This window comes from Mastacembelus armatus, chromosome 8, assembly GCF_900324485.2.
Source record: "Mastacembelus armatus chromosome 8, fMasArm1.2, whole genome shotgun sequence".
Taxonomy (NCBI): Eukaryota; Metazoa; Chordata; class Actinopteri; order Synbranchiformes; family Mastacembelidae; genus Mastacembelus; species Mastacembelus armatus.
The window spans coordinates 21,013,889-21,041,149 of NC_046640.1; the positions used below are offsets into that span (position 1 = coordinate 21,013,889).

The 27,261-nt window shown below is 43.5% G+C and overlaps 5 protein-coding genes and 1 non-coding gene across 11 annotated transcripts; 1 reads left to right on the top strand and 5 right to left on the bottom strand.

Annotated features, from left to right (window-relative positions):
• Nucleotides 1-928: 928 nt before the first annotated feature.
• Nucleotides 929-6,220, bottom strand: xpnpep3 (X-prolyl aminopeptidase 3, mitochondrial). Its single transcript, XM_026324071.1, has 11 exons — nt 5,952-6,220; nt 5,299-5,421; nt 5,028-5,215; nt 4,565-4,784; nt 4,044-4,228; nt 3,723-3,785; nt 3,069-3,182; nt 2,862-2,947; nt 2,281-2,464; nt 1,936-2,056; nt 929-1,739 (listed from the first exon to the last, which is right to left on the bottom strand). Exons 1-11 carry the CDS (start codon nt 6,013-6,015, stop codon nt 1,573-1,575), a joined length of 1,515 nt encoding a protein of 504 aa, XP_026179856.1. The 5' UTR covers nt 6,016-6,220; the 3' UTR covers nt 929-1,572.
• Nucleotides 6,221-6,867: 647 nt separating this feature from the next.
• On the top strand, nt 6,868-11,561 carry st13 (ST13 Hsp70 interacting protein). Of its 4 annotated transcripts, none has more exons than XM_026325829.1 (13): nt 6,868-7,010; nt 7,404-7,543; nt 8,162-8,210; nt 8,386-8,476; nt 8,843-8,916; nt 9,003-9,069; nt 9,155-9,239; nt 9,323-9,433; nt 9,575-9,677; nt 9,853-9,969; nt 10,251-10,287; nt 10,517-10,605; nt 10,922-11,561. In XM_026325829.1, exons 2-13 carry the CDS (start codon nt 7,434-7,436, stop codon nt 11,054-11,056), a joined length of 1,068 nt encoding a protein of 355 aa, XP_026181614.1. In that variant the 5' UTR covers nt 6,868-7,010; nt 7,404-7,433; the 3' UTR covers nt 11,057-11,561. The 4 variants fall into 4 exon arrangements, with proteins under 4 accessions (XP_026181614.1, XP_026181612.1, XP_026181615.1 ...); XM_026325827.1 differs by having other exon boundaries at nt 6,869-7,028; XM_026325830.1 differs by lacking the exon at nt 6,868-7,010 and adding an exon at nt 7,115-7,279 and having other exon boundaries at nt 7,386-7,543.
• Nucleotides 11,562-12,243: 682 nt separating this feature from the next.
• On the bottom strand, nt 12,244-14,477 carry rbx1 (ring-box 1, E3 ubiquitin protein ligase). Its single transcript, XM_033325339.1, has 6 exons — nt 14,368-14,477; nt 13,533-13,611; nt 13,274-13,344; nt 12,647-12,732; nt 12,420-12,469; nt 12,244-12,381 (listed from the first exon to the last, which is right to left on the bottom strand). Exons 1-5 carry the CDS (start codon nt 14,443-14,445, stop codon nt 12,457-12,459), a joined length of 327 nt encoding a protein of 108 aa, XP_033181230.1. The 5' UTR covers nt 14,446-14,477; the 3' UTR covers nt 12,244-12,381; nt 12,420-12,456.
• Nucleotides 14,478-14,650: 173 nt separating this feature from the next.
• trnaq-cug (transfer RNA glutamine (anticodon CUG)) lies at nt 14,651-14,722 on the bottom strand. The gene has a single exon. It is a non-coding gene; the product is annotated as a tRNA-Gln (tRNA).
• Nucleotides 14,723-15,191: 469 nt separating this feature from the next.
• Nucleotides 15,192-19,195, bottom strand: chadla (chondroadherin-like a). Its single transcript, XM_026324542.1, has 10 exons — nt 19,037-19,195; nt 18,643-18,837; nt 18,351-18,506; nt 18,097-18,242; nt 17,759-17,997; nt 17,308-17,573; nt 16,525-16,861; nt 16,055-16,407; nt 15,720-15,886; nt 15,192-15,483 (listed from the first exon to the last, which is right to left on the bottom strand). Exons 1-10 carry the CDS (start codon nt 19,193-19,195, stop codon nt 15,192-15,194), a joined length of 2,310 nt encoding a protein of 769 aa, XP_026180327.1.
• An 857-nt stretch (nt 19,196-20,052) lies between these two features.
• Nucleotides 20,053-27,069, bottom strand: rangap1a (RAN GTPase activating protein 1a). Of its 3 annotated transcripts, XM_026326217.1 has the most exons (16): nt 26,941-27,069; nt 26,059-26,178; nt 25,736-25,863; nt 25,354-25,413; nt 24,989-25,168; nt 24,737-24,871; nt 24,313-24,471; nt 23,657-23,770; nt 22,988-23,087; nt 22,654-22,738; nt 22,248-22,410; nt 22,032-22,148; nt 21,787-21,892; nt 21,386-21,474; nt 21,118-21,239; nt 20,053-20,742 (listed from the first exon to the last, which is right to left on the bottom strand). In XM_026326217.1, exons 2-16 carry the CDS (start codon nt 26,168-26,170, stop codon nt 20,661-20,663), a joined length of 1,752 nt encoding a protein of 583 aa, XP_026182002.1. In that variant the 5' UTR covers nt 26,171-26,178; nt 26,941-27,069; the 3' UTR covers nt 20,053-20,660. The 3 variants fall into 3 exon arrangements, with proteins under 3 accessions (XP_026182002.1, XP_026182000.1, XP_026182001.1); XM_026326215.1 differs by having other exon boundaries at nt 22,032-22,410; XM_026326216.1 differs by having other exon boundaries at nt 21,075-21,239; nt 22,032-22,410.
• Nucleotides 27,070-27,261: the final 192 nt, after the last annotated feature.

Here is a 27,261-nt window from a genome sequence, read left to right on the forward strand (position 1 = left end):
CTTCAATGTTGAGGTCGTCCTGCTAATGTACTGGAAACAGTTGCCAAATTCCTAATCGGAGACACCAGAGCACCCTGGGCTTCCCATCTGAGTTGAGTCTCTGGTTGCAGGAGCCCACACTTTCTGTAACTGTGCAGGAGTCCATGAATTCCAGACACCCAAATCTGTCTTAATTGGTAGATTTACTTAAGTTATCTGTCATTATGTGATGAGCAGGGAGCAGGACAGAGTCTGCTGGAAAGGGCTGCCTACATTTTATTTATTTATTTTAAAGGTGGGTTGTTGGTGGGAGTCAAGGACCCAAAGCTCCAGAACCACAGGAGGCTGCAGCAGCTCAGTGTTTACTGTGATTAAGTGGGATTGTGCTGGGGGATATGTATGACCAGGGCACAATACCAGCTTATGCCTATTCCCATATAAATTTGAGCTAACCACAAAACTGTGGGGCCAACACAGAACTGCACTGGTTGGTCCCAGGGCAAAATATAATTAATGGGCATGTCACTAACAGAGAGAGGGAGAACCGTGGGGTAAATATGTGCCTATAGCTCATTTTTATACCCGCAAATGTGAGACTTTCCAATACATCCACTTAATTTGAGTAACTCAGACAGAAGCCCACGTTTACTTCAAATAAACACAGCAATGTTTCTGTTTTTTTTTTTTTACACAGGAATTATTGTTGGCAGAATTATTGATTTTCATTCGAACCTGCCAGAAAAATTCAAGGGAGCAGTTCTGCCACATCAGCACCCACATCTACACCTACATGATCATGCATCCCTGAGGTGAGACACTTATTTCCTTCTTTGTTCTTTCAACCAACCGTTCTAGCTTTTCCTTGTAAACTAAGTCAATGCAGCCACAGCTAGTATCATCATTTTCATCAGTTCATCCATCATATCTAACCTGATTCAAACATCATGACTTATGGAAGAAGGACTTATAAGATCTTTTTAATACAAATAAAGACAAATTCACTTAGTACATGTCTTCACATTTCAGGGCATTGGTGTGATCGGTATCATCATTCTGGGTTTATCAGAAGCAGCTGTTCCAGGCAGGTTCCTCTTTATTCATCACTTGTTTAAATACGGTTGGAAGCAAAGATTTTAGGTCTAACAAATGTTTACAGGCTGTTGGATCTCACCACTGAAAATATACATGACACAAGAGGTTAACTGTTGTTTTTCATTCATGCTTCAGCATCAGACTTTACCTGCTGATAGCACCATTACAGTACTATGGGAGACAAATGTACATAATTATGGTCGGTCTCTGGGTGGTGGTGTTGTTACAGCTGTAGCCCTGACATATAGTTAAACACACCAGTCACAGTGTAGTGTATGTGCAACTACCTGTGCTTGTTTCTTTAAAACATTTGCCGTCCCCAAATCTGTGAGCTGCCACACAGATTTCTATATTTCTGGGGTCTTGTGGAATCTTGTGTTCCCACCTTTCACAAACCCGGGCCCTCAGCCTGATGACGTTCTCACCACAGAGACGAGTTAAAAGCAGCACGCCATCTGCCGTCGACATCGTGACTCACTTGGTTGCTCGTCCGTCTCTGCTCTATCTCTGTGCACAGGCCTGCTCTACATCAGCGATGGTCTTTGGTGCATCAGATGACAGAATCAGAGGACCCCCCTTGTCTCGGATGACCACGTCATCCTCAATCCTGATGCCCAGGCCACGGAAACGCTCCGGCACCTGGTCATTGTCCTCACAGATGTACAATCCTGTGATAAAAGAAAGAGGAAAATTAACCAGGAAACCAGGAAAAACATAAACAATTAAACAGAATGTAGGAGAGTATAACAAGAATGTGAGCGTATTTTTAGTTTAGATTTGCCACAGATTCGTGATTATCACAGACACTACTGCACATCCTGAGGACAAACCAAGAGAACCAAAGGATGTTTCACTTCTCTATACCTGGTTCTATGGTGATGGCCATTCCTGGCTGCAGAGGCTGTGATCGGGACAGCTCAGGAGTGTCATGGACGTCCATGCCCAGGTAATGACCAACGTGATGAGGGCAGTAATGCCGTGCAGCCTGGAATAAGCAGAAACAAATGTAAATTCGGAAGAAGTTGCATAAACCAACCAACAGTCCCAGAGCAGTCTCAGCTTTTTCCTAAACATTAAGATAATAAACTAACAGCTGTTTGCCAAAAAAAAAAAAAAAAAATAAGTTTTACCAGAATTAAATTAATGTAAAGCAAAACAGAGAGAATTAATTCTAATTTAAAAGGCAAAAGTTGTTTCTCTCATCATCACCTTTAGTAAATCAGCATCACTGGTGTTGGCTTTGACGACACCCAGCCTCCTGAGCTGCCGCCCCAGCAGAGCCAGCATGGTGCTGTAGATGTGATCCAGGCTGACGCCCGGAGAACACAGAGACAAACAGGAGCGCTGGACCTCCAGGACGGCCTCGTACAGCTCGGTCTGTGCGGGGCTGAATCTGGGGCAACAAACAGTTACGTTTTCATCTGTCTGCAGTAAAACATAGTCATTTTCTTTTACTATCAAAAAAAAGACCCAAAAATCTGGGGACACGGAAGATTTCAAAATAAATCAAGCATGAAGTTAAAAAGATCTGAAAATCTCCAATGAAAGAAAAATGAGAAAAACATGTGAGAGTAAGATGCATGTTCCAGGGTGAGGACTAATGTAAAGAACAGATGAGTTTCAGTCAAAGTGCTGCATTTACACAACAGCTGTAGTGAAGAACTGAAATTTGTTCTACATGTTTACACATATTGTCTCAATATAAAATAAAGCGGATGTGATGTAATGTAGAGTTTAGGCTGTGACTTTCAGGGAGGTTTTCTAATATGAGATTATTCTGCCAAACTTACTTCCCATTCACTGGCCACGTTCGAGTGATGTCACTGACATAACCAAAGTATTCGCAGCCGCCATCAAGCAGCACCATCTCACCGTCCTGACAGAGCAGTGGAAGAAGAAGAGCGTCCAATCATCCCTTTGTATACACACAAATGCTTACAGGTGTTTATGCTGCACCTCATATCTGAGGACTGATGCTTTAAAGCAGCTTCTTTTACCTTAATAATCTGGTTGTTGTTGATGTAGTGCAGAGTATTGGCTCGATTTCCTCCAGCAACCACAGGCGGGTAGGCCAGGAAGTTGGCGCCATGGATGCGATTCTCAAAATCAAACTGGAAGAAGATTTGACGTAAACAAGGGCTTTTCTGTTTGATGTTTGAGGTCATCTATACTGACCTACAGAACCAACACACCTGAATATGCGCTTTTGACAAGTTTGAATATATAAAATAACATTATGGCACGAAGCTGACACAGACAGCTGCACAACATAGATGCATTTAATTCCTATGAGCTTTGATCGGAAATAAAAATATTTTTCATAGTTAAATTAGTTGAGAAAGTCCAAAGAGCATGTTTGTAGATACTGCAGACGACTCTATACTAGAGCCAGAGCTCAGTATTGGCAGATTTTAGAATTGTGCTTCTGGAGCTAAAATAATTAGCATAAAGAGGCATAAAATAAAGGTATTACAACTCCCCTTCAGTTGTAGAGAGACTCCAAAAGAACTCACCAGTGGAACCTAATAATTTTGCGGGGCGACCACAGAGAATGAATACTAACTACATAACAAATAGTGCTGTTTGTTAGTGTGCAGTGATCAGATTAAAGAGGCCACACAGGACAAAGGTCATCAGAGGTTTGCAGTTACCTTAGCAAACAGCACAGCTTCATCCACGTCTCCTTGAGACAGAGCCATTGTCCTCCTGAAAGCCTGGAAGACAAAGATTCCAGTCAGAGAAGGTTTTGTTGAGCGTCTGAACTATATTTGTTGTATTCAGGCTCCGTGTTTCAGCACAAGTACTTTGGAAACCTGCTCAAATTAAAGCTGACACTTAGCACCGGAGACGTGTTGGACAAAGTAGCAAACACACACAGTGGTGCATGAAAGAAAATTCAAATCTTTTTCAGGCTTTTATTAACATTTGTAAACTATTATGTCACTGCCCCGATAGGCGATCAAACCATCAACCTGTGCTGTGATGCGACCTGCTTCTTGCATCAGTGCCACCTCTGCTGAGCTCTTCAGGGCCCTCAGAGAGTGTATGAGGGGTCGGAGAGAGTGTGGCACCGGCCCCGTCTCCAGCAGGGGACACACATGGGCTTGGTGGAGCCGAGGGTGGGCGGGCTGTGCACCATCGTACCACAGCAGAGTCCCTAAGAGACAATTGAACGACAGAGAAAATGCTAAACAGTGAAGGAAAGGTAAAATAATAGCTTTTTAAAGTGCTTTCCAAAACCTAATCTCTAAAAGCAACAGTGAAGACTATTACTGGAAACATAAGCATTAAAGCATAAATCTGATCTCTGTGGTGTTTGTCCAGGTGTGTTTCTTTTTCCAGAGGTTTATGTTAGAATGAATCAGACTGTATTTGTAACATTGCACTTTAGTAATACAGGTCAACCTAACTATGTATAGAAATACACTGATGCTGACTTGTTGCCTGGGACCTGACACTTCATATTTAAGTGTCATTTACAGGGCTCACCCACCTTTAAGGCTCTTCAGCACCAAACCCAGCTCTTCAGTGCTATGAACTCTCTCTATGCCGGTCAGAGCAGCCGCCCCATCCTTCCCTGAGCGGGGCCCGTCCCACAGCTCTTTCCCTGGGTCTCTGCGGGGAACGAACAAAATAGCATGGTCCGGACGCCCTTTTCCATAAAGAACCAAGGCACTGTCAGGCTCCAGGATGCCGCTGAGGTAGAGGAAGTCCTGGGGAATATTTGGCTACGGATTAATTGGTGAAACCTTAATAAAATTTCCAACATTCAGTGTCCATAATGGCAGACAGGTCATCAGTGTTTCAAGCAACGCTCCCTCTTAACTCCCCCTGTGTATAGATAATGTGCTTTAAACTGTTAATATGTGCTGCAGCCCGTCATGTTCAAGAACTAACAAATGTACATGAAGCTAAACTGAAGATTAGGGAAACGCAGCATGAAACCAAACATGTACCTGGTTCTGGTGGAAGGGATAAGGGATGTCATTGGACATGTAGCGGGTCGGATGGGACAAAACAATGACCACATGGGTGCTGCAGGAGGCCGAAGGTCCCAGCCGGTCTGCCTGTGCCTCGATGAGCGAGGCCAGCCGGTGTCGACGCAGTTCGTATTCTGCCTGGCTCAAGCCTGGAGTCACCTCACCTGAGTAGCAGAGATCAGCAATAAGCAGCAGCTCATCAGCGACACTGTGACTATGTAGATCCAGCACTGTAAACAGTACTCACCGTGTTTGATGAGGTGTGGATGAGTGAAGGGGCTCGGTTGGCCCATGTACCGACGTGGAACTGTCTTTGGTTTTAATCCTCCTGGTTTCACAGAAATGTTCCTGCACAGGCACCAGACACATCCTGCAGAAACCCGAAAGACGTTTGACAGAGTCACCACTGTATGATTTTACGATTTCCACAGCTGCTTTATATGTCAACTGAAAAGTGACAAGACACCTTGATATTGGAGCTTCATATATTTGCTTCTGTTTCCACCATTCAAAAGTAGAGCTTGCTTTATTACACTTTATTTTGGTAGATCAGTCCACTGGTTCCCACCTCGTGAGTCTGGACCTTCTCCAAATGGGGCCACAAAGCTCTTGTGAGACAATTAATGGAACTCGCAATAGAAAAGGTTCTGCTGCACAAATGTATATTCTCAATATGACCTTAAGTTTTAATGACGTATAGGATCATCTGAAGAGCTTTACTAAATGAAATTGAAATGAGACTGGACTCTGTTTTCATCAAATCTTTCAGAAATTACTGGAGATTGAAATAAAAAGTTTCATACTTACTGATGAAGTGGAGTAAGAAGTGTAACACAGTATGAAATGGAAATACTCAAAGCTTACTAAAGACCAGTAACAGCGGCACAACGGCGGGCTCACCTGGACTCCGGTTCCGCCGGGGCAGTAACCGGGCAGCACACCGGACCAGGGGCGACGGGAACATTGTTGCTGTAGCTGGAGGACACCGGTCGGTCACATCATCCCGCCCCGCTGCAGGCGACAACAGTCCCGGTCAGAAAATCCCGAAATAGTCCGCTGACGCTGGACATTAACGGAGAACCGGACGGTAAAATAGTTTTATTTCACTTTGATTGACAGGTCCTCAATTAGCTGCTAGCCTACTGCTAGCCACAGTCATGAGGGTTGGGGGGGAGGGACGACTGTGCCCTGAGTCTGGTTTCCCAGGCAGAGGCTTTTTGGTTGTTTTTTTTTAATTCCTCCTCCTCTGCAGATCAAATCCCGACCCGGTGTGTTGTTCTAGTGTTTTTTGTTTATTTGTTTGTTTTAGTTTGTTTATTTTTACCCACCCACCTCCTCCAATACTACCAAAGTATATCATATTATCTATATTTATCTGTGCAAAAAGAAAATACACTGTTACTTTACACTTTAATTGTAGTATATCAATAATAGTATGTATAAAACAGTAAAAATAGTTTCACTGTTAAACTACTGCTGTTAATGCCTAATTAATGATAATGTATAACAGGTACACTTTCCTGCATCATGTGAACTTACTTTATTTTACTTTACACATAATACTCCATTGTTACTTTACTTAAATCAAACTCATAAGAAAACTACCTTGATTTTTTGTGTCTAAAACAATAAAACAAAAGTGTAGGTGATAATGTGCACTGGTAACATATCCAAGGGTGTCTGGAACTACATTAGAAGATTAACTGGATCTGAAACAGCAATTACAACTGAAAACATTGAGAACATTAACCTGCAAACACATTTTACTAAAAACGTGTCTCGATTGATAAACCTGACAGTCCTGACTCAGGGCAACAAATGCCCGTGAAGCATCGGTCTGCCCGACAATTTGCCTGAATGAAAACATAAGAGCGACGCCACTAACCAGTGAAGCGGTGCTGTGAAGATAAAAAATTCACTGTGATATTTACCTGCTGCAATTCTTCTCAGGTGTCAGAGGTGTGCATCTTCGATTAGGTGTGTTTCCCTTTGGATACCGACATTTTTAGCAGGAGCCAGGGATTTCTTTCATTAATCCCTGCTCGTATTGCAGCTAGCTGGCTAACGACGGTGTCATGCGTCAAACAGTCATCGCGTCACGGACGGATTCACATTTCCAGAAACTTCTGTCTTGTGGTCACTAAAGTAGTCGTTCATGTTTGGAGCACACGGCGGCTCCGTTGTTAACGCCTGATTTGCACGTATTGTTGTGTTTGTGTGTGAACAAAGTAGGTTTGCTTATTCGATCTCTGCACGTTAGCATGACGTTACCTGGCGTACAGGCATGAACGTTAGCAGCTCAGCGTGTAAACAACGTTTGTTTTTTTTTCTCTGGTTTCCCCTCACACGTAGCGCACCGTGTGCTGGACGTGACCGAGCAGCATGGACCCACGAAAAGTGGCCGAGTTAAAGGGCTTCGTGCAGATGTGCCAGTCCAACAGCGGGATCCTGCACCTCCCAGAGATGGGCTTCTTCCGGACCTGGTTGCAGAGGTCAGTACACCTGTCAACACACCGACCACGTGGATTCCTGGTGGATTTATTATTTAATTGTGTCATTAAAGTGCTTAAAATCCCAAACAGGATGACCCGCGTGCACTGTCTCGCCCACCTGTGTAAAAACTCCGGGCCTTGTGTGTGTGTGTGTGTGTGTGTGTGTGTGTGTGTGTGAGTGAAACTTCCTTGTATGAACACGTGTTAATTAAACATCCGTTGTTGTGAGGACATTTTGGCACAACCTTTGTGTCATGTTTGGGCTGAGGCATTTAGTTGGGATTAGGATAAGGGGCTTGGAAATGCATCATGGATCTGATCCCAGAAATCCTGCACATGTATCCTGACCAGCTCATTCACACCCAGAGTGTCTAGAGACAGGTTGAATGTGGAGAAGATGAAAACTCTACACAGGAACCTTCTTGCTGTGGGGTGACAGTGCAACACAGTGGTGTCTGGATTTAGACTTGTTCTGGCCCCAGTTTGTCAAACGTGAGGATTTACTGCTTTTATTTTTGTAGGTAACTAAAATGTCTTTTTGCTGTTGTTGTTTCTGATCCTAGTAGAACTGAGATCAAAACTGTCGCTCACTGAATTGTTCTCTGTTTTAAATTGCAGTATGGGAGCAACGATCCCTCCCCAGGCTGAGAAAGCAGGTTCATGCCAGGTGATACATAAAAAACTTATGTTAGATTTGATGCTTTTTAGCGTTTTCCGAAACTAATTTTTCCATTAAAAATTCACATTTTGCTTCTGATGGTCTAATTCCCTTGGGAGGGGGGGGTTATAATTAGTACTGTTTGTTGAGTTGACACTGTAACAGACGTGTCTCTGACTTACAGGGCGGCTGTCCATGTGGTCCTCCACCAACAGCAGCTTCCCCTCCTGAGCCCGAGACGCCGGTGCTGTCTGAGAGCGAGGAGAGCGAAATAGGTGCTGACACCAAGTTTACTGGATCACAGCTCTGGACTCACTGGGTCACGGCTCTTTAGCTGGGACTCCTGTGTAGTGAATATATTCACCAGTAACTGTTCATTTACGTTTGTGCAGCCTGGATCAGCCAACTCCAAGGCACATGGTTGTGAAGTAGTAATGTTATTATATATGGCTGTCATTTATTCTGCATGTGAATTTCTGGGGTTCAATATGTGTGAGGTCTGGAACAGATTTGTTGAATTTGAGCTAATTTTTAACAAAATTCTTAGAAACATGTACTTGCTTAATTAATTACCTATCAGAGAACACAGTACACAGGACTGGATCATCACACAAACCTTTTGTGAACATTGTGTTTATCAGAGATGGACAGAGAGGGAGTGATCGAGCCAGACACAGATGAGCCACAGGACATGGGAGCGTTTGAAAACACTGAGGTAACATCAAACCTTGTTCAGAAACAGTTTAATAAAGAGGCTGCAGGCCTGTGTTTGTTTGAATGTGTCTTCATGCATTTTATCAGATCACAGAGGAGATGATGGACCAGGCCAATGAGAAGAAGATGGAGGCCATTAACGCTTTAGGAGAGGGTGGGCTGAACAGTGCACGTAGACACAGTTCCTGTATTGATCAGTATTATGATCTAATACCTTTCAAATGTATTTCATCCTGCAGGCGATCTGCAAAAAGCTCTGGATCTTTTCACCGACGCCATCAAGCTGAACCCACGGGTCGCCATCTTGTACGCCAAGAGGGCGAGGTGTGTTTCCTCCCAGCTGAGCCTTAACCAGTGATTTCACTATTATGAATGAGTGGGTGGAATCAGCTGTCTCTTTGTGTTAGTGTCTACATCCAGATGCAGAAACCCAACGCAGCCATCAGAGACTGTGACAGAGCCATCAGCATCAACCCAGACTCTGCACAGCCGTACAAGTGGAGGGGGAAAGCTCACAGGTACGTTTCTGTTTGAGCAAACACCTGGCCACTTTTTACACATGTGAAATGTAACCAAACCCTCTGTGCAAACACTCACAGGTTAAACACACGTTCGCTTGTTTGGTAATGGGTGTTTAATTCTTGTGTGTATCGCTGCAGGCTGCTGGGTCACTGGGAGGAGGCAGCCAGAGACCTGGCCATGGCCTGTAAACTGGACTATGATGAGGATGCCAGTGCAATGCTGAAGGAGGTCCAGCCTAAGGTGTAGTTCTTTAAAATTATTTGTAAAGCAGATGTTATTTAAAGGTGCAAGCCGAGGAATTGGTCCATATTTGTGATCAGTGTTCACAGGTGTACCGTTCAGTCAGGTCTGCAGGAGCCTGTGATGATGGATTGAGTCAAAGTTGATAAAAGATGATGCTTCCCTTTGTTTTCAGGCTAACAAAATTATGGAGCACAGACGCAAATATGAGCGCAAGCGAGAAGAGAAGGAGATCAAGGAGAAACAGGAGCGAATAAAGAAAGCCAGAGAGGAGCACGCACGAGCCCAGAGGGTGAGTTTTTCTTTTTTTTTTTTTAACTCTGTAAAAGACAAAAACCTTCAGTTTAAATAAGTTTGTGTGTACAGTTCCCTGTTAGAGCATATTGATATATTAGCATATGAGCTGAACACTTCCTGCTGCTGTCCACAGCTGCTCGGTGTGAGTTCACACTGTGACAGTGTGCACAAATGAAGAGTCTGAATAATTTTAGAGAAAAATTCAAGTTTTCAGTACGACGCCTAAAACGCCTGAACGCTGCCTGAGACTCGTCCCATTCTTTTGTCTGCCTACAGGAAGAGGAGGCGCGACAGTATGGAAGTTTCTTCCCAGGTAGGAGAGTGAAAGTCGATGCATTGCATGATAGGATGAAACCATCCAAATATTGTCAGGAAAATTCACAAGAAATTAATGTGCATTCAAAATATGGTAGCAGGGTGATTCACAGTATGTCATGTGGTAGCCTTCTTAGCTGTGTGAGAACCAGAGTGGTGGTTTCCCTTCGCTGTTGGTTCATGTCCTTTCACTACTGCAGCTCATAAACATTGCTGTCGCTCTGCAGGTCCCGCTGGGTTCCCAGGCGGTGCCCCCCCTGGCATGCCTGGTCTTAGTGAACTCCTGAAGGATCCTGAGCTGCTCAATGCCATGAAGGTGACTTCCTGCCCAACATCTCACCACCCAAGCTAGAATGTGTCCACATGTTAGAGTGTACAGATACTAAAGGAATAGTTCAGTAGTTTGAATTGTGAGCTAGTATTTATTCCTGCAGCTTCATCAGCTCCAGAGCTTTGACCCATGACGGGGGCCAACAGCTAATTCTGCAGCCTGAGCTAAAAACTGACATTTAAATAACAAACCGTCTTACTTTGAAAAAGTGTTTTGTTTGTAGTAGTGTGTGTATGTGAAAATAGCAAAACATCCTGTGTGAATTTTGCTGACCCTGATTGCCTTCTGTATTAAACACCAGGACCCTGAGGTGATGGCTGCCTTCCAGGATGTGGCACAGAACCCGGCCAACATCGCCAAGTACCAGGACAACCCTAAAATCATGGCCCTAGTCAACAAGCTGGGTTCAAAGTTTGGCGCTTCAGCAGAACCGTAGGTGGGAGGAGACCAAAGCGGAGAGGAGCGTGGATCTGGAGAGCCAATTATTCCACAGTCTGCAGATCCAACAGGGGCAAGGGTGACCGCTTCATTGGTGTGATGTAGAAAGTGGGGCAACTTTTTACGTGTTCTTAATCCGCTGGTTAGCATTTAGCAACCCTGATGGGTAGGAGTCAGGTGTGACACTTAGACAACCCCTTTGACGAGTCTCAGCCGGGACTTCAATTAACCACAGGTCGATGTTTCTCAGCCTGTACCTGGAAACGCTGAACTGGGAGCTCCTGCATTAAGATGCCAGATCACACAGCCGTGTAATGCGTGGTAAAGGTTTAGTTACTGTTTGTTCCTTCTCTGAACAGAGCCTCACACACAACTGCCGGCGCTTTTTGTTATCAGATCGATTGTTGTTACTAATGCAAAAAAAAAAAAACCTACTGATCACAATGTTTGACCCTGTTGGAAAAATGATTCACAATAATAAAACCTCTGTTGCTGCAAAACAGGTTTGAATTGTTTTCTAGTTCAGTTGTTCTTTGCTGTCATTGTGCACAACCAGATTTTGATTTTACACAATTACGGAACACACAGGTGACCAAAAATATTCAGGTTTTAAAATTGAACCAATTCTGTTTCATTGACCAACAGTTTATAAAACAAAACTTCCAGAAAAAAAAATGACTGGTTCCAGATTCTCAGACTTGAGGATCTGTGATTTTTGTTTTGCATGAATTTACTTTGAACATCTACTGGTTGGACAGAACAATTTGAAATGTGGTCTGATCTAATTAATGAATGGCATTTTCTTCCATTGTAGACTCAGCCATCAATACAGTTGATAGACTAACAGAATGTTGGGATAGTAATAGAGCTGCATCTAAATCGTCTTCATTGAGTAATTCATGATTAAGCATGTGTGTCCAAATGTTTGCCAATTATTTATCTGTTGATTAATTATATTTTTATGTTCTAAATCAGTATTAAAAACTGTTGTGTCCCTACTCAGGTTATATTTTGTACTCTGGTGTCCACTTTTCTGATTATACAAGTCCCTATGGGAGCTGTAGTAGAAACCGGCTCCAGAGAGAGACCAGATCACTAGGCCACTTAATCCACCGTCTGTCTCTCACTGCTCAGTAACACGTGGTCCGTCTACTGCACCAAAGCTGATCTGACAGGACTCAGGAAGCTGTTTTGTCATCTGATTTATGTTCACAGTGAGTTTCATTTCTCCCCTGCTGCTATCTGAACAAGCACAGGAAGGTCTGCCTCATTTTGACGCAAAGGTCAGGTTTATTTGCGTACTTACAACCATAGGAAAACAAAGACAGGCAAAAATAACAACTAGGAATACAAGTGGGATACTTGTCGAAGCCAAGAAAGAGGTCAACACCACCACAACTAGTGCCCATATCTGTGGAAACATGACAGAGACAGAGGACGTACTGTCAATACAGCAATTCAACAACTTTTCAACAAATCAGCCAGAGCTAAGATGCAAAGCACGGCCACAATTTTCCCCCAAATCACACACATCTGGACATTACTGGAAAAATAAATCACACATCAGTCTGCAAGTAATGATACTCACTTCTGAAACTCCCACTCCCTGTTGTCCAGAGGGCACACCTGTCTGGTTTTCAGCCAACGGGAAATACAGTGGAAATGGAAGGCATGCTGGGAAAGAGGAAAACAAAGAAGCATGAACATACTGCATGCCCCTGCAGTTTATCATAATCAGATCTGAGTAAACAAAGTTCTGTGTAATCCTCCAACAAAGGATGTTGAGAATCAACTTTCACATACATACTCATACTGACACTTCATTCAGCTTCTTGAATTTTTCTGGAGACTTACATAGGTTGATAAATAAGAATAAACTAATCACAAAGTCTAAGTCAGATTGACTGAATGAATTCATTTTGGTGGAAAGAAATCACATCTTTTTATATAACTCTGGAAGGGTTTTAATTTATAATCCAAATATTTTAGGGAAACATATTGTAGTGAGCCAGGGAGGGACACAGCAATTACAACCGTACACATTTAAATATTGAGGAAACCCACATGAGTAAACATGAGTAATGGTTGAGCTGCCACAGAAAATCACGGCACATTTCAGAAAATACCTGTCAGTTTAAATAATGTCCAGATGAGGAGACAATGCTGATTTCTCATTTATAAAATCAAAGTGTCAGAGGAAGGTCTAGAAACTCACATTGCAGACGCCCCAGGCTACAGTGCACTCCTCGGAAGTGGCAGAAGCTTGGTTGGCCTGACACTCTATACCTGACAGGGTGGGAGACACTCAGTTAAACAAAGGCAACAGCTCAAATGCCTGATGAATGTCATCTAGAGCCCAACAACTTGAAACAGCTCAACATCACTGTTAATGTGCAGCTTCACAGCTGCTTCCTCAGACCAAACATGTACCAAAAGAGTGTGTAGAATCCAAACCAGTGTGAAAGTGAACTCACAGAGATCCATGATGTGGTTCCGGCAGATAGCACAGTTATCCACCACAATGTCCCAGGCCCACAGCGCCACAGCGTTCCACTTGAGGGAAATAAAAAAACAAGAAACTGAAATCACACACTTCACATTGAAAAACTCATGTTTTTTTAAACAGCATAGGAAACAGTAAGTGATCATCAAATACAATAGCATGGATATGACAACACAGCAGGTTAGGGGCATTTACTCTCTTGCCCAATAGATTTGAAATGATTTACAACAACAAAAATACAAAATCAAAGTTATCAAAACTGTATCAACTATTTTCATTGCTGTCATTACACACTGACACAAGCACAGAGCTTGTTTTGGCTGACCACATAGTCTGAGAGCATCGTCATTCTTCTTCTTCTTCTTATTATTATTATTATTATGAGTTGATCGTAACGACTGAGTGTTGGGAAATGCGGCTAAGCTAACTTAGCTCGTAGGAGTTCACGGCTTAGTTAGATGTTAAACGTCTAAAGTTAAATGTTAACGTCAGGATGGAATTTTGTCGATTATATCGTGGATGATAGTTGGTGGTCTCCCTCGAATCACTATGGGTCAATGATATTAAAGTTTTTGGTGGGATCCAAACAGAGAAGTGCAAATTCATGTCCTGTCTGAACAGGCTAACGACTAGCTAATTAGCTGCTAACCCTAAGTACACTACACTGAGTAAGCGAAGTAAGCGGTAGCATGCTAACGGCAGCTAGCTATGTTAGCTAAGTAGCTGTTCTAGCGGTTATTTGGCGCTGCTGACAGATTCTACACAGTTTTTACTCCTCAAAGCTCAGATACTCTTTGAAACCATACCTTCTTCACTTCAAATCGCTTCTTGCTTGCTCCACTGTTTGTACCGCTCGGCGTATCCACATCCATAGCTGCTGCCATCTTGACCAGAGAAGTTTTGCGTGATGAAGCTACCCGGAACAAAAAACACCAATTTCCGTCACATTAATCCTGGAATTTAGAGATTTGTACATGCATATTAATAAGAGGAGTGTGTTTATATAATACTATGTTTTCTAAAAAAAAATAATGAATAATTTGTTTTTCCCATCAAAATACAATTAAAATTCAAAGGTTAAAAAAGGTTAGGTTCCACCGAGATTTGAACTCGGATCGCTGGATTCAGAGTCCAGAGTGCTAACCATTACACCATGGAACCACTGTAGAAGCTCTTCTACGTTGTGTTTATATTGTAAATAAATCAATACACACTGATGTATGTTTTGGTTTATTATTACAATAAACTAGACAATACAGAGTACGTGATTTTGACTAGCAATGAATGATGATTTTATTTTCCTTCACCTCTCAGTTTGACATATAAACTTAAAACCATCAAGATATTGTAGAGCACTTTACTGGTTTGTCTACTGTCTAGTGGTATAAATATTAGTAAACGTATTTATTTTCATATTCATTATTGAATGTCATTTTTAAATGGCTTTGGCACTAAATGCTCATTTGGACTATGCTACTATATAAATAATGGTCATATATAATAAACTGCTAAAGGCTCAGGCTGCTCTTAATTTTCCTTTTTTTCCCTTTTGTGCTTCTGCTTTGCTCTGTTTATGGTAAATTCCAGGTTAACAATAAACTGACTACATTCACTTTGTTATATTCACTTATTACAGTGTCTTCTTAGTCACTTTCAGAGTGGCAGGTTTCCTCTGACGCTGACTCTTGGTTGGTTTGGGTGGTTTAGCTTTGGCCTTCAAAGACTCAGCTTTAACTCCAGGGGTCTTTGCTTTGGGTCTCCTCACTTTAGGAGGTCTGGGGTCCACAAAGACCTCCTCATTTGGAGGAGAGCTGCTATGTGGGCAGGACATGAAAACCTGGACGTCCCTGACCTTCTGACCTCTGAGCTCAGGCGGGTGACCACAGGTGGCGATCACCTCCAAACTGACATTCTCCATCCACCTGTAGCACAAAGGATAACACAGAGCAAGAAGTCACATAATTATTGTCAACCATAAAGCTTTTTGACAACAATCAATAGGTGAAGTGATTGTTATGCATTACCTTCTGCAGGTTATAGGTGCAGCTTTAAAGTGTTGTTTACTAAATTAAGTTGCTAACAACATCCTGACCTGTGTACAAACTGTCTCAACTAAGTGACTTGCAAACCGTTAATTCCAGTGAAACTCTGCACTGACCTGCGAAGGGGCAGCAGAGGACAGTCACACATCAGGGGGTTCTCCTGCAGGTCGACCACCTCCAGGCTGGTAAGTGGGCTCAGGTCTGGAAGCTCCTCCAGCTGGTTTCCTCTTACAGTCAGAGCCCTGAGCCCTGGGCCCAGCCCTGCCAGAGCGTCCCGTGACATCTGGAATTTAAAGAGCTGATCAGCAATAAGCCCTTCAGACCTTAAAGTGCTGAATTTTATTAATTCAATACTTAAATGGCTGCTGGAGCGAGATGTTTAAAAAGAAAAGGCAGCTAAAACAGGTTCTGGAAAGTGCGGACCTGTTTAGTTTGAAAAGGTCTCTCATACCTTCTCCATGCCCATGTGATCCAGGTAAAGCCTCTTCAGACTCTGGGACATTGGATGAAAAGCGTTCGGTCCGACCCAACGGACTGAATTGTGAGACAGGTTGAGCTCCTCCAGATTAGGGACTTGGGACAGAGCATGGGTGGGCACTTCTTTCAGCTGATTTGAATCCAGGTGAAGTATTCCCATATGAGCAGAGTCCAGAGCACCCTTAGCAATACTAGTGATGGTGTTATTAGTCAAGTAAAGTTCCCTAAGTTTGGGGGTTACTGAGGACAGCAAACCAGCAGGCTCCAGTTTGGAGATGGCATTTTTCTCCAGGTGTAACACAAACAGATTCTGTAATGGTGCCAGCGCTACATGAGAGACACAAAGGGACAGAAAATATCTGTGTTTTACTCTAGACATTAGTTCTAACGTGTGAAATCCTGTATCTTTAATCTACATGATGCCAGACTTCAGTAGCTACTGACCTGATCCGGGGAACAGTCCCAGCCGGTTCCCCTCCAGGTGAAGGTAGGTGAGCTCTGGGGCTCCAGCAAAAGTTCCTGGGACCAAGGAAGTGAGGTCATTGTCAGAAAGATACAGATAAAACAGGTTTTTCATCCCCTGAAAGGCACCACCTTCGATTTCATGGATTTTGCAGAACTCCAGGTGAAGGGAAAGAACGTGGCTGGAGCCCGGGAAGCTGTTGGCAGGAAGGAAGTGGAAGTGATTGCTGCGGAGGTCAAGCAGCTGTAATTTGGCAGGGAATCCTCGGGGGACTTTGGTGTGACCCCGACCTTCACATGTGGCATGTAGGACTTCAATCTGAGAGGGGTCAAATTAAGAAAGGATTATTAAAAACAACATGAGTATGCAGCAACTTAAAGCAGCTCAGACTTTTCAAGCTGCAGACTTCAGGCTGTCACTGCAAAGGATTTACATCCAACTATTGAAAGGAAGTTATATAATTTTCTTTTTTAGTTACTTTGGAGCCCCTAAAAGTGGCACATTGTATAAAAACGCCTGCAGTTCCTAAAAGGTTAATGCAGTGCCTTTGTTATACTCCTTAAATTAAATCTACAGTGATGGTGTATAGATGAAAAATTATAAAAAATTGCATTACTGTCAAAAACAAATCCAAACAACTTGTGACTTCAGTAAATGTGCTTAGTATTATCCACCCTGTAGATAAATGTGGTAACTAGTCCACAGACACATTTTAATACATATAATTTAATAATAAAGAATGTGGCATTATACCGTTCACTTACATCACAGTCACAGTTAACTGGACACTTGACCTTCTGCTTGGGTTTGGCTGTGGGTGGTGAGCTTGTTGTGCTCTCATCATTCTCCTCTAACTCGTCCTTTGGTGCCTCCCCCCTGCCTCGACAGCGCAGGTCCAGAGGAGTCAGGACCTGCAGCGGCTCCTCTGACAGGTGAGCAGGACCAGCGCAGGTTCCCAGCAGCTTCACGCCACCGAGCTTCGCCCAGGCCCTCAGGGGCCGCATGTAGCAGTTACAGTAGATTGGGTTGGCTTTAAGAAAAGAGATCATATGGCTTGTCTTAATCCTTCTTTGCCTCCCTTTTCCAGCTTATATGAAAACATGAACTCCTAAACCAAGCTTTCATTATTTGGTTATGATGTGAAGAAACCTTTGACCCTCACTGCACTGCATGTTCAAAGTTGTGTGAGTGAAAGATGTCAGAACACAGTGGTACCAGTCAGGTTCAGGGTGGCCAGCTGCTTGGGGCCTGAGATGGGCTCCAGGTAACGAAGCTGATTGTGGCTGAGGTCCAAGTGAGAGAGGAGCGGGGCTCGGGACAAAGCCTTGTCTGATAGGTCCTGAAGGGACATGTGGTCCAGGCGGAGGTGTGTAAGCTTCGCCATGGAGACAGATTCCTCCCCGAGGTAGGTGATTGGGTTGTGGCTCATGTGCAGGTGTGTGACCTCCCTGACTCTTTACAACAATAAGAAAAGTAAAAATGTGAGTGACACATACAACCTCAGAAAAAATGACTTCTTACTTACAGAGACTACAGAACACCACATGATGTACCTGGTCATGGTCTGAGTGGGGAAGAACTGCAGCTCGTTGTGGTCCAGGCTGAGGCGGCTCAGTGTGAACAAGCCAGCGAAGGCCTCAGGGGCCAAGTTGTTCAGGGAGTTATGGCTAAGACGAAGCCACTTGATGTTGTGCAGACCCTGGAAGAGGAGTGGGACCACTGTGGGATCACATTGCTTAACATTATCATTAATGGAGAATGTGTGTCCACCTTTTGTGTGTTAGTGATGATAAAAGGTCTACAGTACCTGGAAGGCCATGTTGGGGATGTAGACCAGCTGGTTGCGGGTGAGGGCCAGCATGTTGAGGAAGCCGAGCTGAGAGAAGGCTCCAGGTTGAATCTCCTCCACACGGTTATGGTCCAGATGCAGCTCCTTCAGAGAGGACAGGCCATCGAAGGCCTCCTGCAGCAGAGCAGGGAGAATAAGGGAATTAGAGCAACTTTCTCCTTGTTTCATAAAAAAATGGGGCAGTTTTTTTTAAACAGATGTGAAAACAACTCTGTCTTTTCCCTGCTGCACCTTTACCCCTTCCTCATACCTGGTAAAGGATGTCGATTTTGTTGTAGGCCAGGTTTAGGGAGACCACACGGCCCAGGGTCCGGAACGCGCCCTCCTTCACTTTGATGATGTTGCAGCGCTGCAGGTTGAGGTGTGTGAGGTAGGGCGTCAGCACAAATGCCCCCCTGGGCAGCACCTGCAGGTTGTTAATCCTCAGGTCCAGTTTCACTGTAATCTGTGGACATGATTAAACAGAATGTCTGAGACAGAAGTGACGACTAGAGGACGGGAATCTCTGCATCTGCTAAGAATAATATGTTAGACTACTTCTGTACAGCCGCTGAACAAGACTCCTGACTCGTCTGTCCAGTGTATTTTGATGAATACAGACTTTAACATGAGAAGCAGCTGTGAGGTAAAAAGCAGACTCTCACCTCATCTATAGTCGGGGGAACCTCCGTTAGGTTCTTGCCAACACAGGTGACGGCGAGTTTGGCGGCGTCACAGCTGCACACTCTGGGACATTTGCCTGCTTCAACATGTAGACTCACGGCTAAAGTCACGAGGACGACTGCAGCAGGGAGGGAACGCATCTGTGCCAGAAAAACACGAGTTAAAAACCATGAGTCACAGCTGCTCAGCTGCTTCAGTTTAAATAGATGATAATTGTAACTTTGATGAAGATCTCATCCTTTCTAATCCAAATCTATACATTGAAGGATCCACTTTTCTGATACTGTATCAGATCATATGTGCTGTTTTATTACATTATTTTGAGATTTAAAGAATAAAACATATTAAATACTGGATTTATTTACAACATTTCACACCTGTACTAATTTCAATAAAGGTCAAAAATAGTAACAGACATTTAACCCAAACTCACTGGAGGAGAAAACCATCTTACCTTGTATCACAGTATCTCTGTTTGTCGGAAAGCCAGAAGTAAATGAAATAAAGATGTGAATCAGTCAGTTCATCCCACGGTTATCAGCCAGTGACTTTCTTATTTCACTCTGGTTTCTGGCAGCAGCTCCAGCCCAGGGTCCAGCAGGCTGGCAAACAAGGCTTTGGTAAATTCTTCTGCAGTGACCCCTGACCCCTGCAGCCCTCACTGCATATTAGCACCTCGGCTTTACATTTTCTGTGCAGTGAGAGGCAGGAACACAGGGAGCGGGAAGATGCATTGTATTTGTTGATATACATAATAGGTCAATTGACTATTAACAGTTTGTAACATTGGAGCATCAGGTGTCGACCAACACATCCGAACAGAAAACAACAGCCTGTTTCATCTATAGACCCAGTGTGTATGAGCTGAAATAGACCTATTTCTATTGCTGCACTAAAAACAGACATTGGAGCTCCTGTGTATGTTGTTTCACAGCTGTGACTTTGAATCATTGAAATAAAAATCCCATGCAGTAAATATACAAAACTGAAAATCATCCAATATTTGAACTGTCTTTATTTACACAACACAGACCCAAAAACTTCACCTTGTGCCTTTTGTGAAAAATACATGTTTATTTAATCCCTTTTGACTATTCACTTGTACTTAACAGTCTTATGATTAATCATGTTTATCAGTCAATATATATTTAATTATTGTTGTTTAACCATGTTTTTGGATTGAATAAACATTTAGTATAAAATAACAGAAAAATAAAGTCAGATATGCAAAGAGAAAATGTTCAACAGCTGATGCTCGGATCTCAGATCAGTCCTGGTCAGAGCTTTTCTAGTTTGAGTCTGTGCTTCAGTAACCAGGAGAAAACACATAGATCTTAGGTTATATGCAGGCTGAGGGCTTGTCTTATTCATCCGGATAAAAAGAGCATAGTAGTCAGTGACTGTGGATGCGTGAGTGTCCACACCATAAGAGCAAAGTCTAGTTAAGAACACAAAGCATTCGAGTCCAGTCCAGAGTCCAGCAGCTGTGGTACTGGTGAAGGACAGCGATGGCGAGGTGATGTCTGCTTAAACACTGGGGCTTGTCTGCTGTTTCCAAAGACCCATTAATGATCAATCAAAGTTCAGTCTGTGTGTGTCCAGTCCTCAGCTCTCGGCCCTGACTCTCTGCAGTGTCGACTGGAGCCTGTTTCTGGCGTTTCCACAGGACTCAAGAGCCTTGCTGCTTCTGTGAATGACAAACACCTCTTCAGTCTGGATTTTCATTGGAATCTTTTACAGGTAATATTTAGTGTTTGTTTATTTTATTGTAGTCCAGTTTTAAAAATGCTTTGCTGGTAAAGAGACTCTAAAGGGTCACCATATGTACCATCAGTGATCATGTTACCTTGATTTGTGCAAAAGGGCAGAAAGTTTAATTATCTATTTAAAAGTCAGTCAAACAACAAAAGTTAATCTCATTCCCAATGAGCAGTCACCAGACTGTGTCCACCACTGTGCAAAAACATCCATATTGTGCATCATTCCTGAAGATGGGGTTATAATCACAGTGGTGTGTACCTGCAGGGGGCCTGCTGACTGGCTCATTCTGTCACGCCCTTACCGGGACATGAAGGCCTCCAACACAGCCACACTCTCTCTGGGGAAGTAGTCCTGGCGAACAACATGCTCCAAGACATGGAGGTGGCCAGTAACCACGACCACGGGCTTCACCTTGTCCTCGCTCTGAGGACGGGAAGGACAGAGGCGGCAGGTCAGGCAAGAAAAGATCACGAAAATGCCATGAAAAAGTGAGAAATTCACAGAATGGAAAGGAAACAAAAGACCTCAGAAAGTGAGAGTAAAGAAAAGAAACAGGTCAGATCAGATACCTTGATCAGTCCGAGCAGCACCAACAAAGCTGATACAAAGCTGTAGCCTTGGAAGGAAGGAGAGGCAAAGGCTTTCTTCATGAGGGCGTCTGTGAGGGAGGGAAATATTACAAACATATTTAAAAAGAAAAGGTGCATCATGTTAACACAGACCTAGGGAAAAAAAATAAATAAATAAATCAGCTTTAGTTAGGAAGATCAACACAACTCCCACATCTGTTTTCAAATGTGTAGCTACAGTCAGCAGCTGTCTAAACTCAGCTCAGCATAAAAACTGGAATCTGATTTAACAGATTTAATTTGAATAAAAAAAAATAAATTGTTAAGTAGTAGTTCACCAAAAAGAAGATCAAATACTTCAACACAAAGTAAATACAGCAGCTACAGTCAAAAGGTCTTACCGACGCTGTCCAGCACTGCATCCTTAAGGTCGGTATTGTCCTCCTTGTACACAGACGCGATCTTTAGAAAAGCTTCAGCTGTTCTTGAAGCATCAGTCACATCAACCTGGACTCAGAGACAGAACCACAGATTTACTGATGTTTGTTTGCAACAAGTAAACGTTCAGGATTCATGTTACTGTAACTAACAAGCTGAGATGTGTAACTGCTCCCACACGTTCTGTAGGAGATCATCCTGTTTTTACCTGCTGCTCGATCAGCAGCGCTCTCTTAGCGCCCAGTTTCAGCAGTTTGTCTGGGGACGGAAAGTTGAGGAAGGAGGAGACGTCCAGCGGCCGAGGCGCTGATGTAGGGGTGGATATCTGTGAGGGCGAGAGAAGAGAACGTCCAATACACCACGACAAACAAACAAAAACACACCAAGATGTGGACGTGTCCACAATGACAACATGGCAACAGACCTTGTTGTCACTGCTTTCCTCTTCCTCCTCTTCTTCCTCTTCCTCCTCCTCCTCATCCACATCGTCATCATCATCATCATCATCGTCATCATCGTCGTCGTCTTCCTCATCTTCATCTTCATCTTCATCCTCGTCGTCATCTTCTGGCTCACCCTCATCGTCACTGAGGCAGATCAGAGAAACTGAGGATTTTGTTCCACAGTGAGATGCATCTTTCAAATTACTGTGGTGTAAAAAGCTACAGCTCTCTGGAGCCTTTGGGGGCAACATTTTCAAGAAGTACTGAGGTCTGGAGATTTGTAATGAATGGAACATGTCTGCCAGGGCACAGCAGAACAGACAGGTACAAAAAGCACAGATAGACTTCAGTAAGTGCAACACAGCAGATAAAGGACAACATGTTTACCTGAGTGATCCTAAAAGGTCGGCCATGTTCATGCCTTCCATTGTGTCTTTAAGGGCTGTGCAGCCACTGGCCCCTAAACAGTTTCCTGAAAACCAAAAAGATCATTTCATAGAGTGAAGTCAGGGAAGTCACATCTCACAAAAGGAAAATATCTAAATAACCTCTTCACAAATGAAACCCAAAGTAGAACCAGACATCAAGACTGGAACCTCAACTGAAACATTAATTGACACTGAAAATAACAAAAATGTAAAAATTGTCATCTGAAAAATGTGTTTTGGCCATAAAAGCAGCAAAAGTGTTGAGATGCAAAATGTGAAGAGCAGCTTTGTACCATTTAGGTCCAGTTTCTCCAGCTGGTCCTTGTTCTTCACTGCCTGTGCCACAGCCAGAGCAGCCTCCATGGTAATCTCACCAAATGACAGATTGAGTTCCTGTTAAAGGTGATAAAATATTTACTCTGAAGGGAAGAAACATGTCAAACTAAAACTGAAGAACACCTTCCAGAATAAGCTGATCAAAGTCTACAGGTTAAGTTAACCCTTATTAGTCCCACAATGGGGAAATTGCATTACCACCCAAAGTGCACACCCAGAGCACCCAGAGCACCCAGAGCAGTGGTGCAGTTGGGGATTCGGTGCCTTGCTCAAGGGTCTCACCTCAGTCGTGGTACTGAAGGTGGAGAGGGCGCTGGCTATTCACTCCGCCCCACCGACAATTCCTGCCGGTCCCGAGACTCTAACCCGCAACTTTCGGGTTACAAGCCCCATGGTGTGACCATGTTTAGTCTGGAAACCTCATCCCAGTTACATCAAGGCCATCTGTTCACATAAACATTTGTACTTCTGTCTTTGTGAGGACCCCCAGTGGTATAATACATTTCACTTTCTTAACCCTAAAGTTTGAACCTCAAATGGCCTTCTGGATCTGCCCCAAAGTAAGGCCCAGTTGTTGACAGGTGTCGTTGGTGCAGGTATGATCAGTCACATTGTGACTCTCTCACCTTCAGGATTGGGAGTCCCCCTGACACGGTCTCTGCGATAGCTGTGGCTCCTGCTGGCCGCACCAGGCAGTCTCCAAAGTTTATCACCTGGATGCTGCAGAGGTGTTTCAGGGCCTGTGAGGGACACGGACATGGTTAACTCAACTATCCCAGATTTTAAGCCTGCAAAAAGAATTATTAAGCCAAACGGACAAACAAAACACAGCATGAAAGCAGAATTATCTCCAGTATCTTCTGGCAGTGTGTTCAGGCTCTTTGTTTTTGCTCATTGCTTGTTGTTTGTGTGGCAACAGTGACCAGAACCAGACACACCAAAGTCTTGTTCCAAAGTCTTGTTCCAAAGCCTTGTTCCAAAGCCTTGTTCCAAAGCCTTGTTCCAAAGCCTTGTTCCAAAGTCTTAGGCAGCACACATGTAGAATGAGTGAAGGTCCCCATTTCATTTATATTTTCTGCTGTAGCAGGGTTTTTAAGACCCAGTCTGCCCCACACACAAAACACACTTTTCTGGGTTGAAGAAAGTTTGATCTCATTCACCAGCAACATAAAAAATAACTTGTATTTCTAACCTTGATGTAGACTGTTTCTGTCCAAAAATGACAAAAGTGACCCAAAAATGATTTATTATTATTATACTATATATTCACTGATGGATGTACCTGAGCCATGGCGATAGCCCCCTTCTCAGTAAAGGTGTTGTCGTTGAGGTTGAGGATGCGGAGTTCTTTGTTGTGTTGCATGGCTGCAGCCAGGGCAGTCACACCAGCGTGATTGATGCCATTCTGGGGCATGTGAACCTCCTCTAGGCTGCCTATCAACTGGAAACACAAACTGCAGATGTAACATTACTCTGCCCACACAGAGAAGATCTTCTCTACAATAATACACACTTACAGCTTTAAAGAACTATAGTAATCGAGTCAAATAACTGTCAGACAACATGAACGTCAAAGATATCAGCTGATCCAACAAGGCCAGCTGTTTGCTGAACAGTTCTGATGTCAGGTCGTGTTCATCGGCGCATATCACTCAGTGAGTCTACAGGTAAAGAGCTTAAAGGTAAAATAGTAGTTGGACCTGTACCTGGAAGGCTTGAGCGAGAGCAGTAGCTCCATCATTCTCCAGTCGGTTCCTCCCTGCAACAAACACCTTCAGGCTGAGGGGGGTACCCACTGCACTGGACTTTTTATGGCACTGGATCAGGCAGGAAGCCAAGATCTGAAGAGTCCATAAGCAGAGATACATGGTGATATTTACCAGGATCTACAAAACTAAGTGACACTACATGAAGGTCATTTTTCTTAATGATGCTTCAAAGATGTTCTCTTGACTCACCTTTCCTCCTCCGATGCCCATGCCACAGTTGTTGAGCCGCAGCTCCTGTAAGGTGTAGCAGGCAGTGCTCTTGAGCAGCTTCTCTATGCCTCTCACCCCATCTGGTCCGAAGGCGTTGTCACTGAGGTCCAAGACAGTCAGCTTGGCCCCTGCCAGCATCAGAGCATCACCCAGTGAATTCTGCAACACACCAAGAGAAAGAAACCGAAGAAATGTCAGGACACATGGGGCAGTGTACCCAAACAAAGACAGCTTGAGCTCCGACTGCAGCTACGTCATAATTCAGTGAATGCAAAGTGTAGAATATTTCCAGAAGTATAAGCTTGTTTTAAGGTAACAATAATGTAGCTGAACATGTGCATTACCAGGGCAGGTGGAATCTCAGAGCGCAGTCGACCTGTGAACATGTCGCTCCAATAACAGCGCTGAAAGAGAGCGCATGAAGGAGACACACAATATTTCAGAAAAAAAAAACAACCTATTCATTATAATCATCTTCTGTCTACTGTTCAATGTATTATGGCTGGAAAAAAGAAATAAATGAATTAATGAACCCCTGGAATTTGTCTTGTGACAGTAAACTATCTTTAGGTTCTGGAGTTGCAAATGCTGTTAACATGAACTTGGACTTAAAACAATTCTGATGCATTTCTCACTGTGTTTACCGAGGAAACAACCCAACATTTCCTGTTAACAAAATGAACAATGACTCAAAATAACAACGATCAAAGAGGTGAGACGGTCAACCTTGAACTCGCTCTTTGTCTCCAGGGCCTTGGCGATTGCTTGTGCTGCTTCCACGCCCACAGTGTTTCCCTCCAGCCTCAGAGCCTGTAAACCCTCGAAGTCCTGGATCTCCTTCACCATCTCCTCCACTGGAGAGGGGGACCGGGATAAGATGTTACAGAGAAACAGATCAGAGAAGGACATGTGACAGTAATTCAATGAAACAGCTGGGGCATGAAATCATCAAAACCAAGACTTTAGTGTTTATTAGCATATTAAGCCATCATGGCTCAGAAGCAGAGTTTCTTGCATGTTAATCTTGCGCGGTGACAGTTGGGACTCACCTGCCTGGGCGTCATCCAGCTTTCTTCCCTGGCCTTTGTAGCTCAGCTCTCCTTCCTCTACTCCAGCTTTGGCCAGAGAATCGGCCAACTGTGCAACAATGTCTGTCGCCATCAGAAAATCTGAAGGACAAATATAGAGTTTACTTTCCCTTCAGCATCACCACAGTCCTGGTGCCCACAAAGAACGGACAGGCAGTTTAGAAAGCCCAGAGGTAAACTGCAGTTTACCAGCAGCCACTTTGCATGAATCCCAAAAACAAAGGGCCCCTACAGGCTAAATTATGTACAATAACTAAGCATACTTAGTAAAGTATAAAAAATAAACAACTAAATAGAATAACATAAAATTTACTTCACATAAATATAACAGATTAATAAGGAATAAGTAGTAGCAGTGTCTAGGGACAGAGTAGGTTTCCACAGCCCCCCAGGTCGCACTTTATTAAGAGTGCACTCTACAGTGCTAATTTACACACTGCACTGCTCAGATTCACTCCACTCCCCAGCACTGAAAGAGTTAAGTTAGCTCCATTAGCAGCCGGCGGCTAGCATTAGCTCAGTGCTACTAACGTGATGCTAACACACTGAAGAGCGTCACAGCGGGTTGACGCCGATGGAGCTGGAAGGGCCGCAGCTCAGTAACATGTTTGCTAAGCGATGTGCAAACTTAGTCCGGTGGTTATGAGATGATAAGCTGGAGGATCCAGCCCGGTAGCTGCCATGTGTAACGGTGGTTTAGGTGGCCGCTCTCGGCCTCTGTCATCTGTAAACCGCTAACGTCCACTAGCTAACCTGCATTAATCTGACCGAACCTTTAAACTCGCTACTAAACTCTGAGCCCAGACCGAACCCGCAATAACAATAAATCAATATCCCCATTACCACAACACCGCTGCACCGATTGAACACAGTCCCGTTAGACAGTCCCGCTCGCTCCGACGTTCAAAACCAGAACCAGCACGAATTTTTACCACTTAACGACCACAGCGCCGGGACACAAGGGACTTGTAGTTCAATTAGACTACAACGGTGCGTTCACGGCGTCTTAAAGCACTAGGGTCTTTCCAAAATAAAACAAAACAAAATATTATATTATATTATATTATATTATATTATATTATATTATATTATATTATATTATATTATATTATATTATATTATATTATATTATATGTATTACTGTTAAGAACGTGTTGAATATGG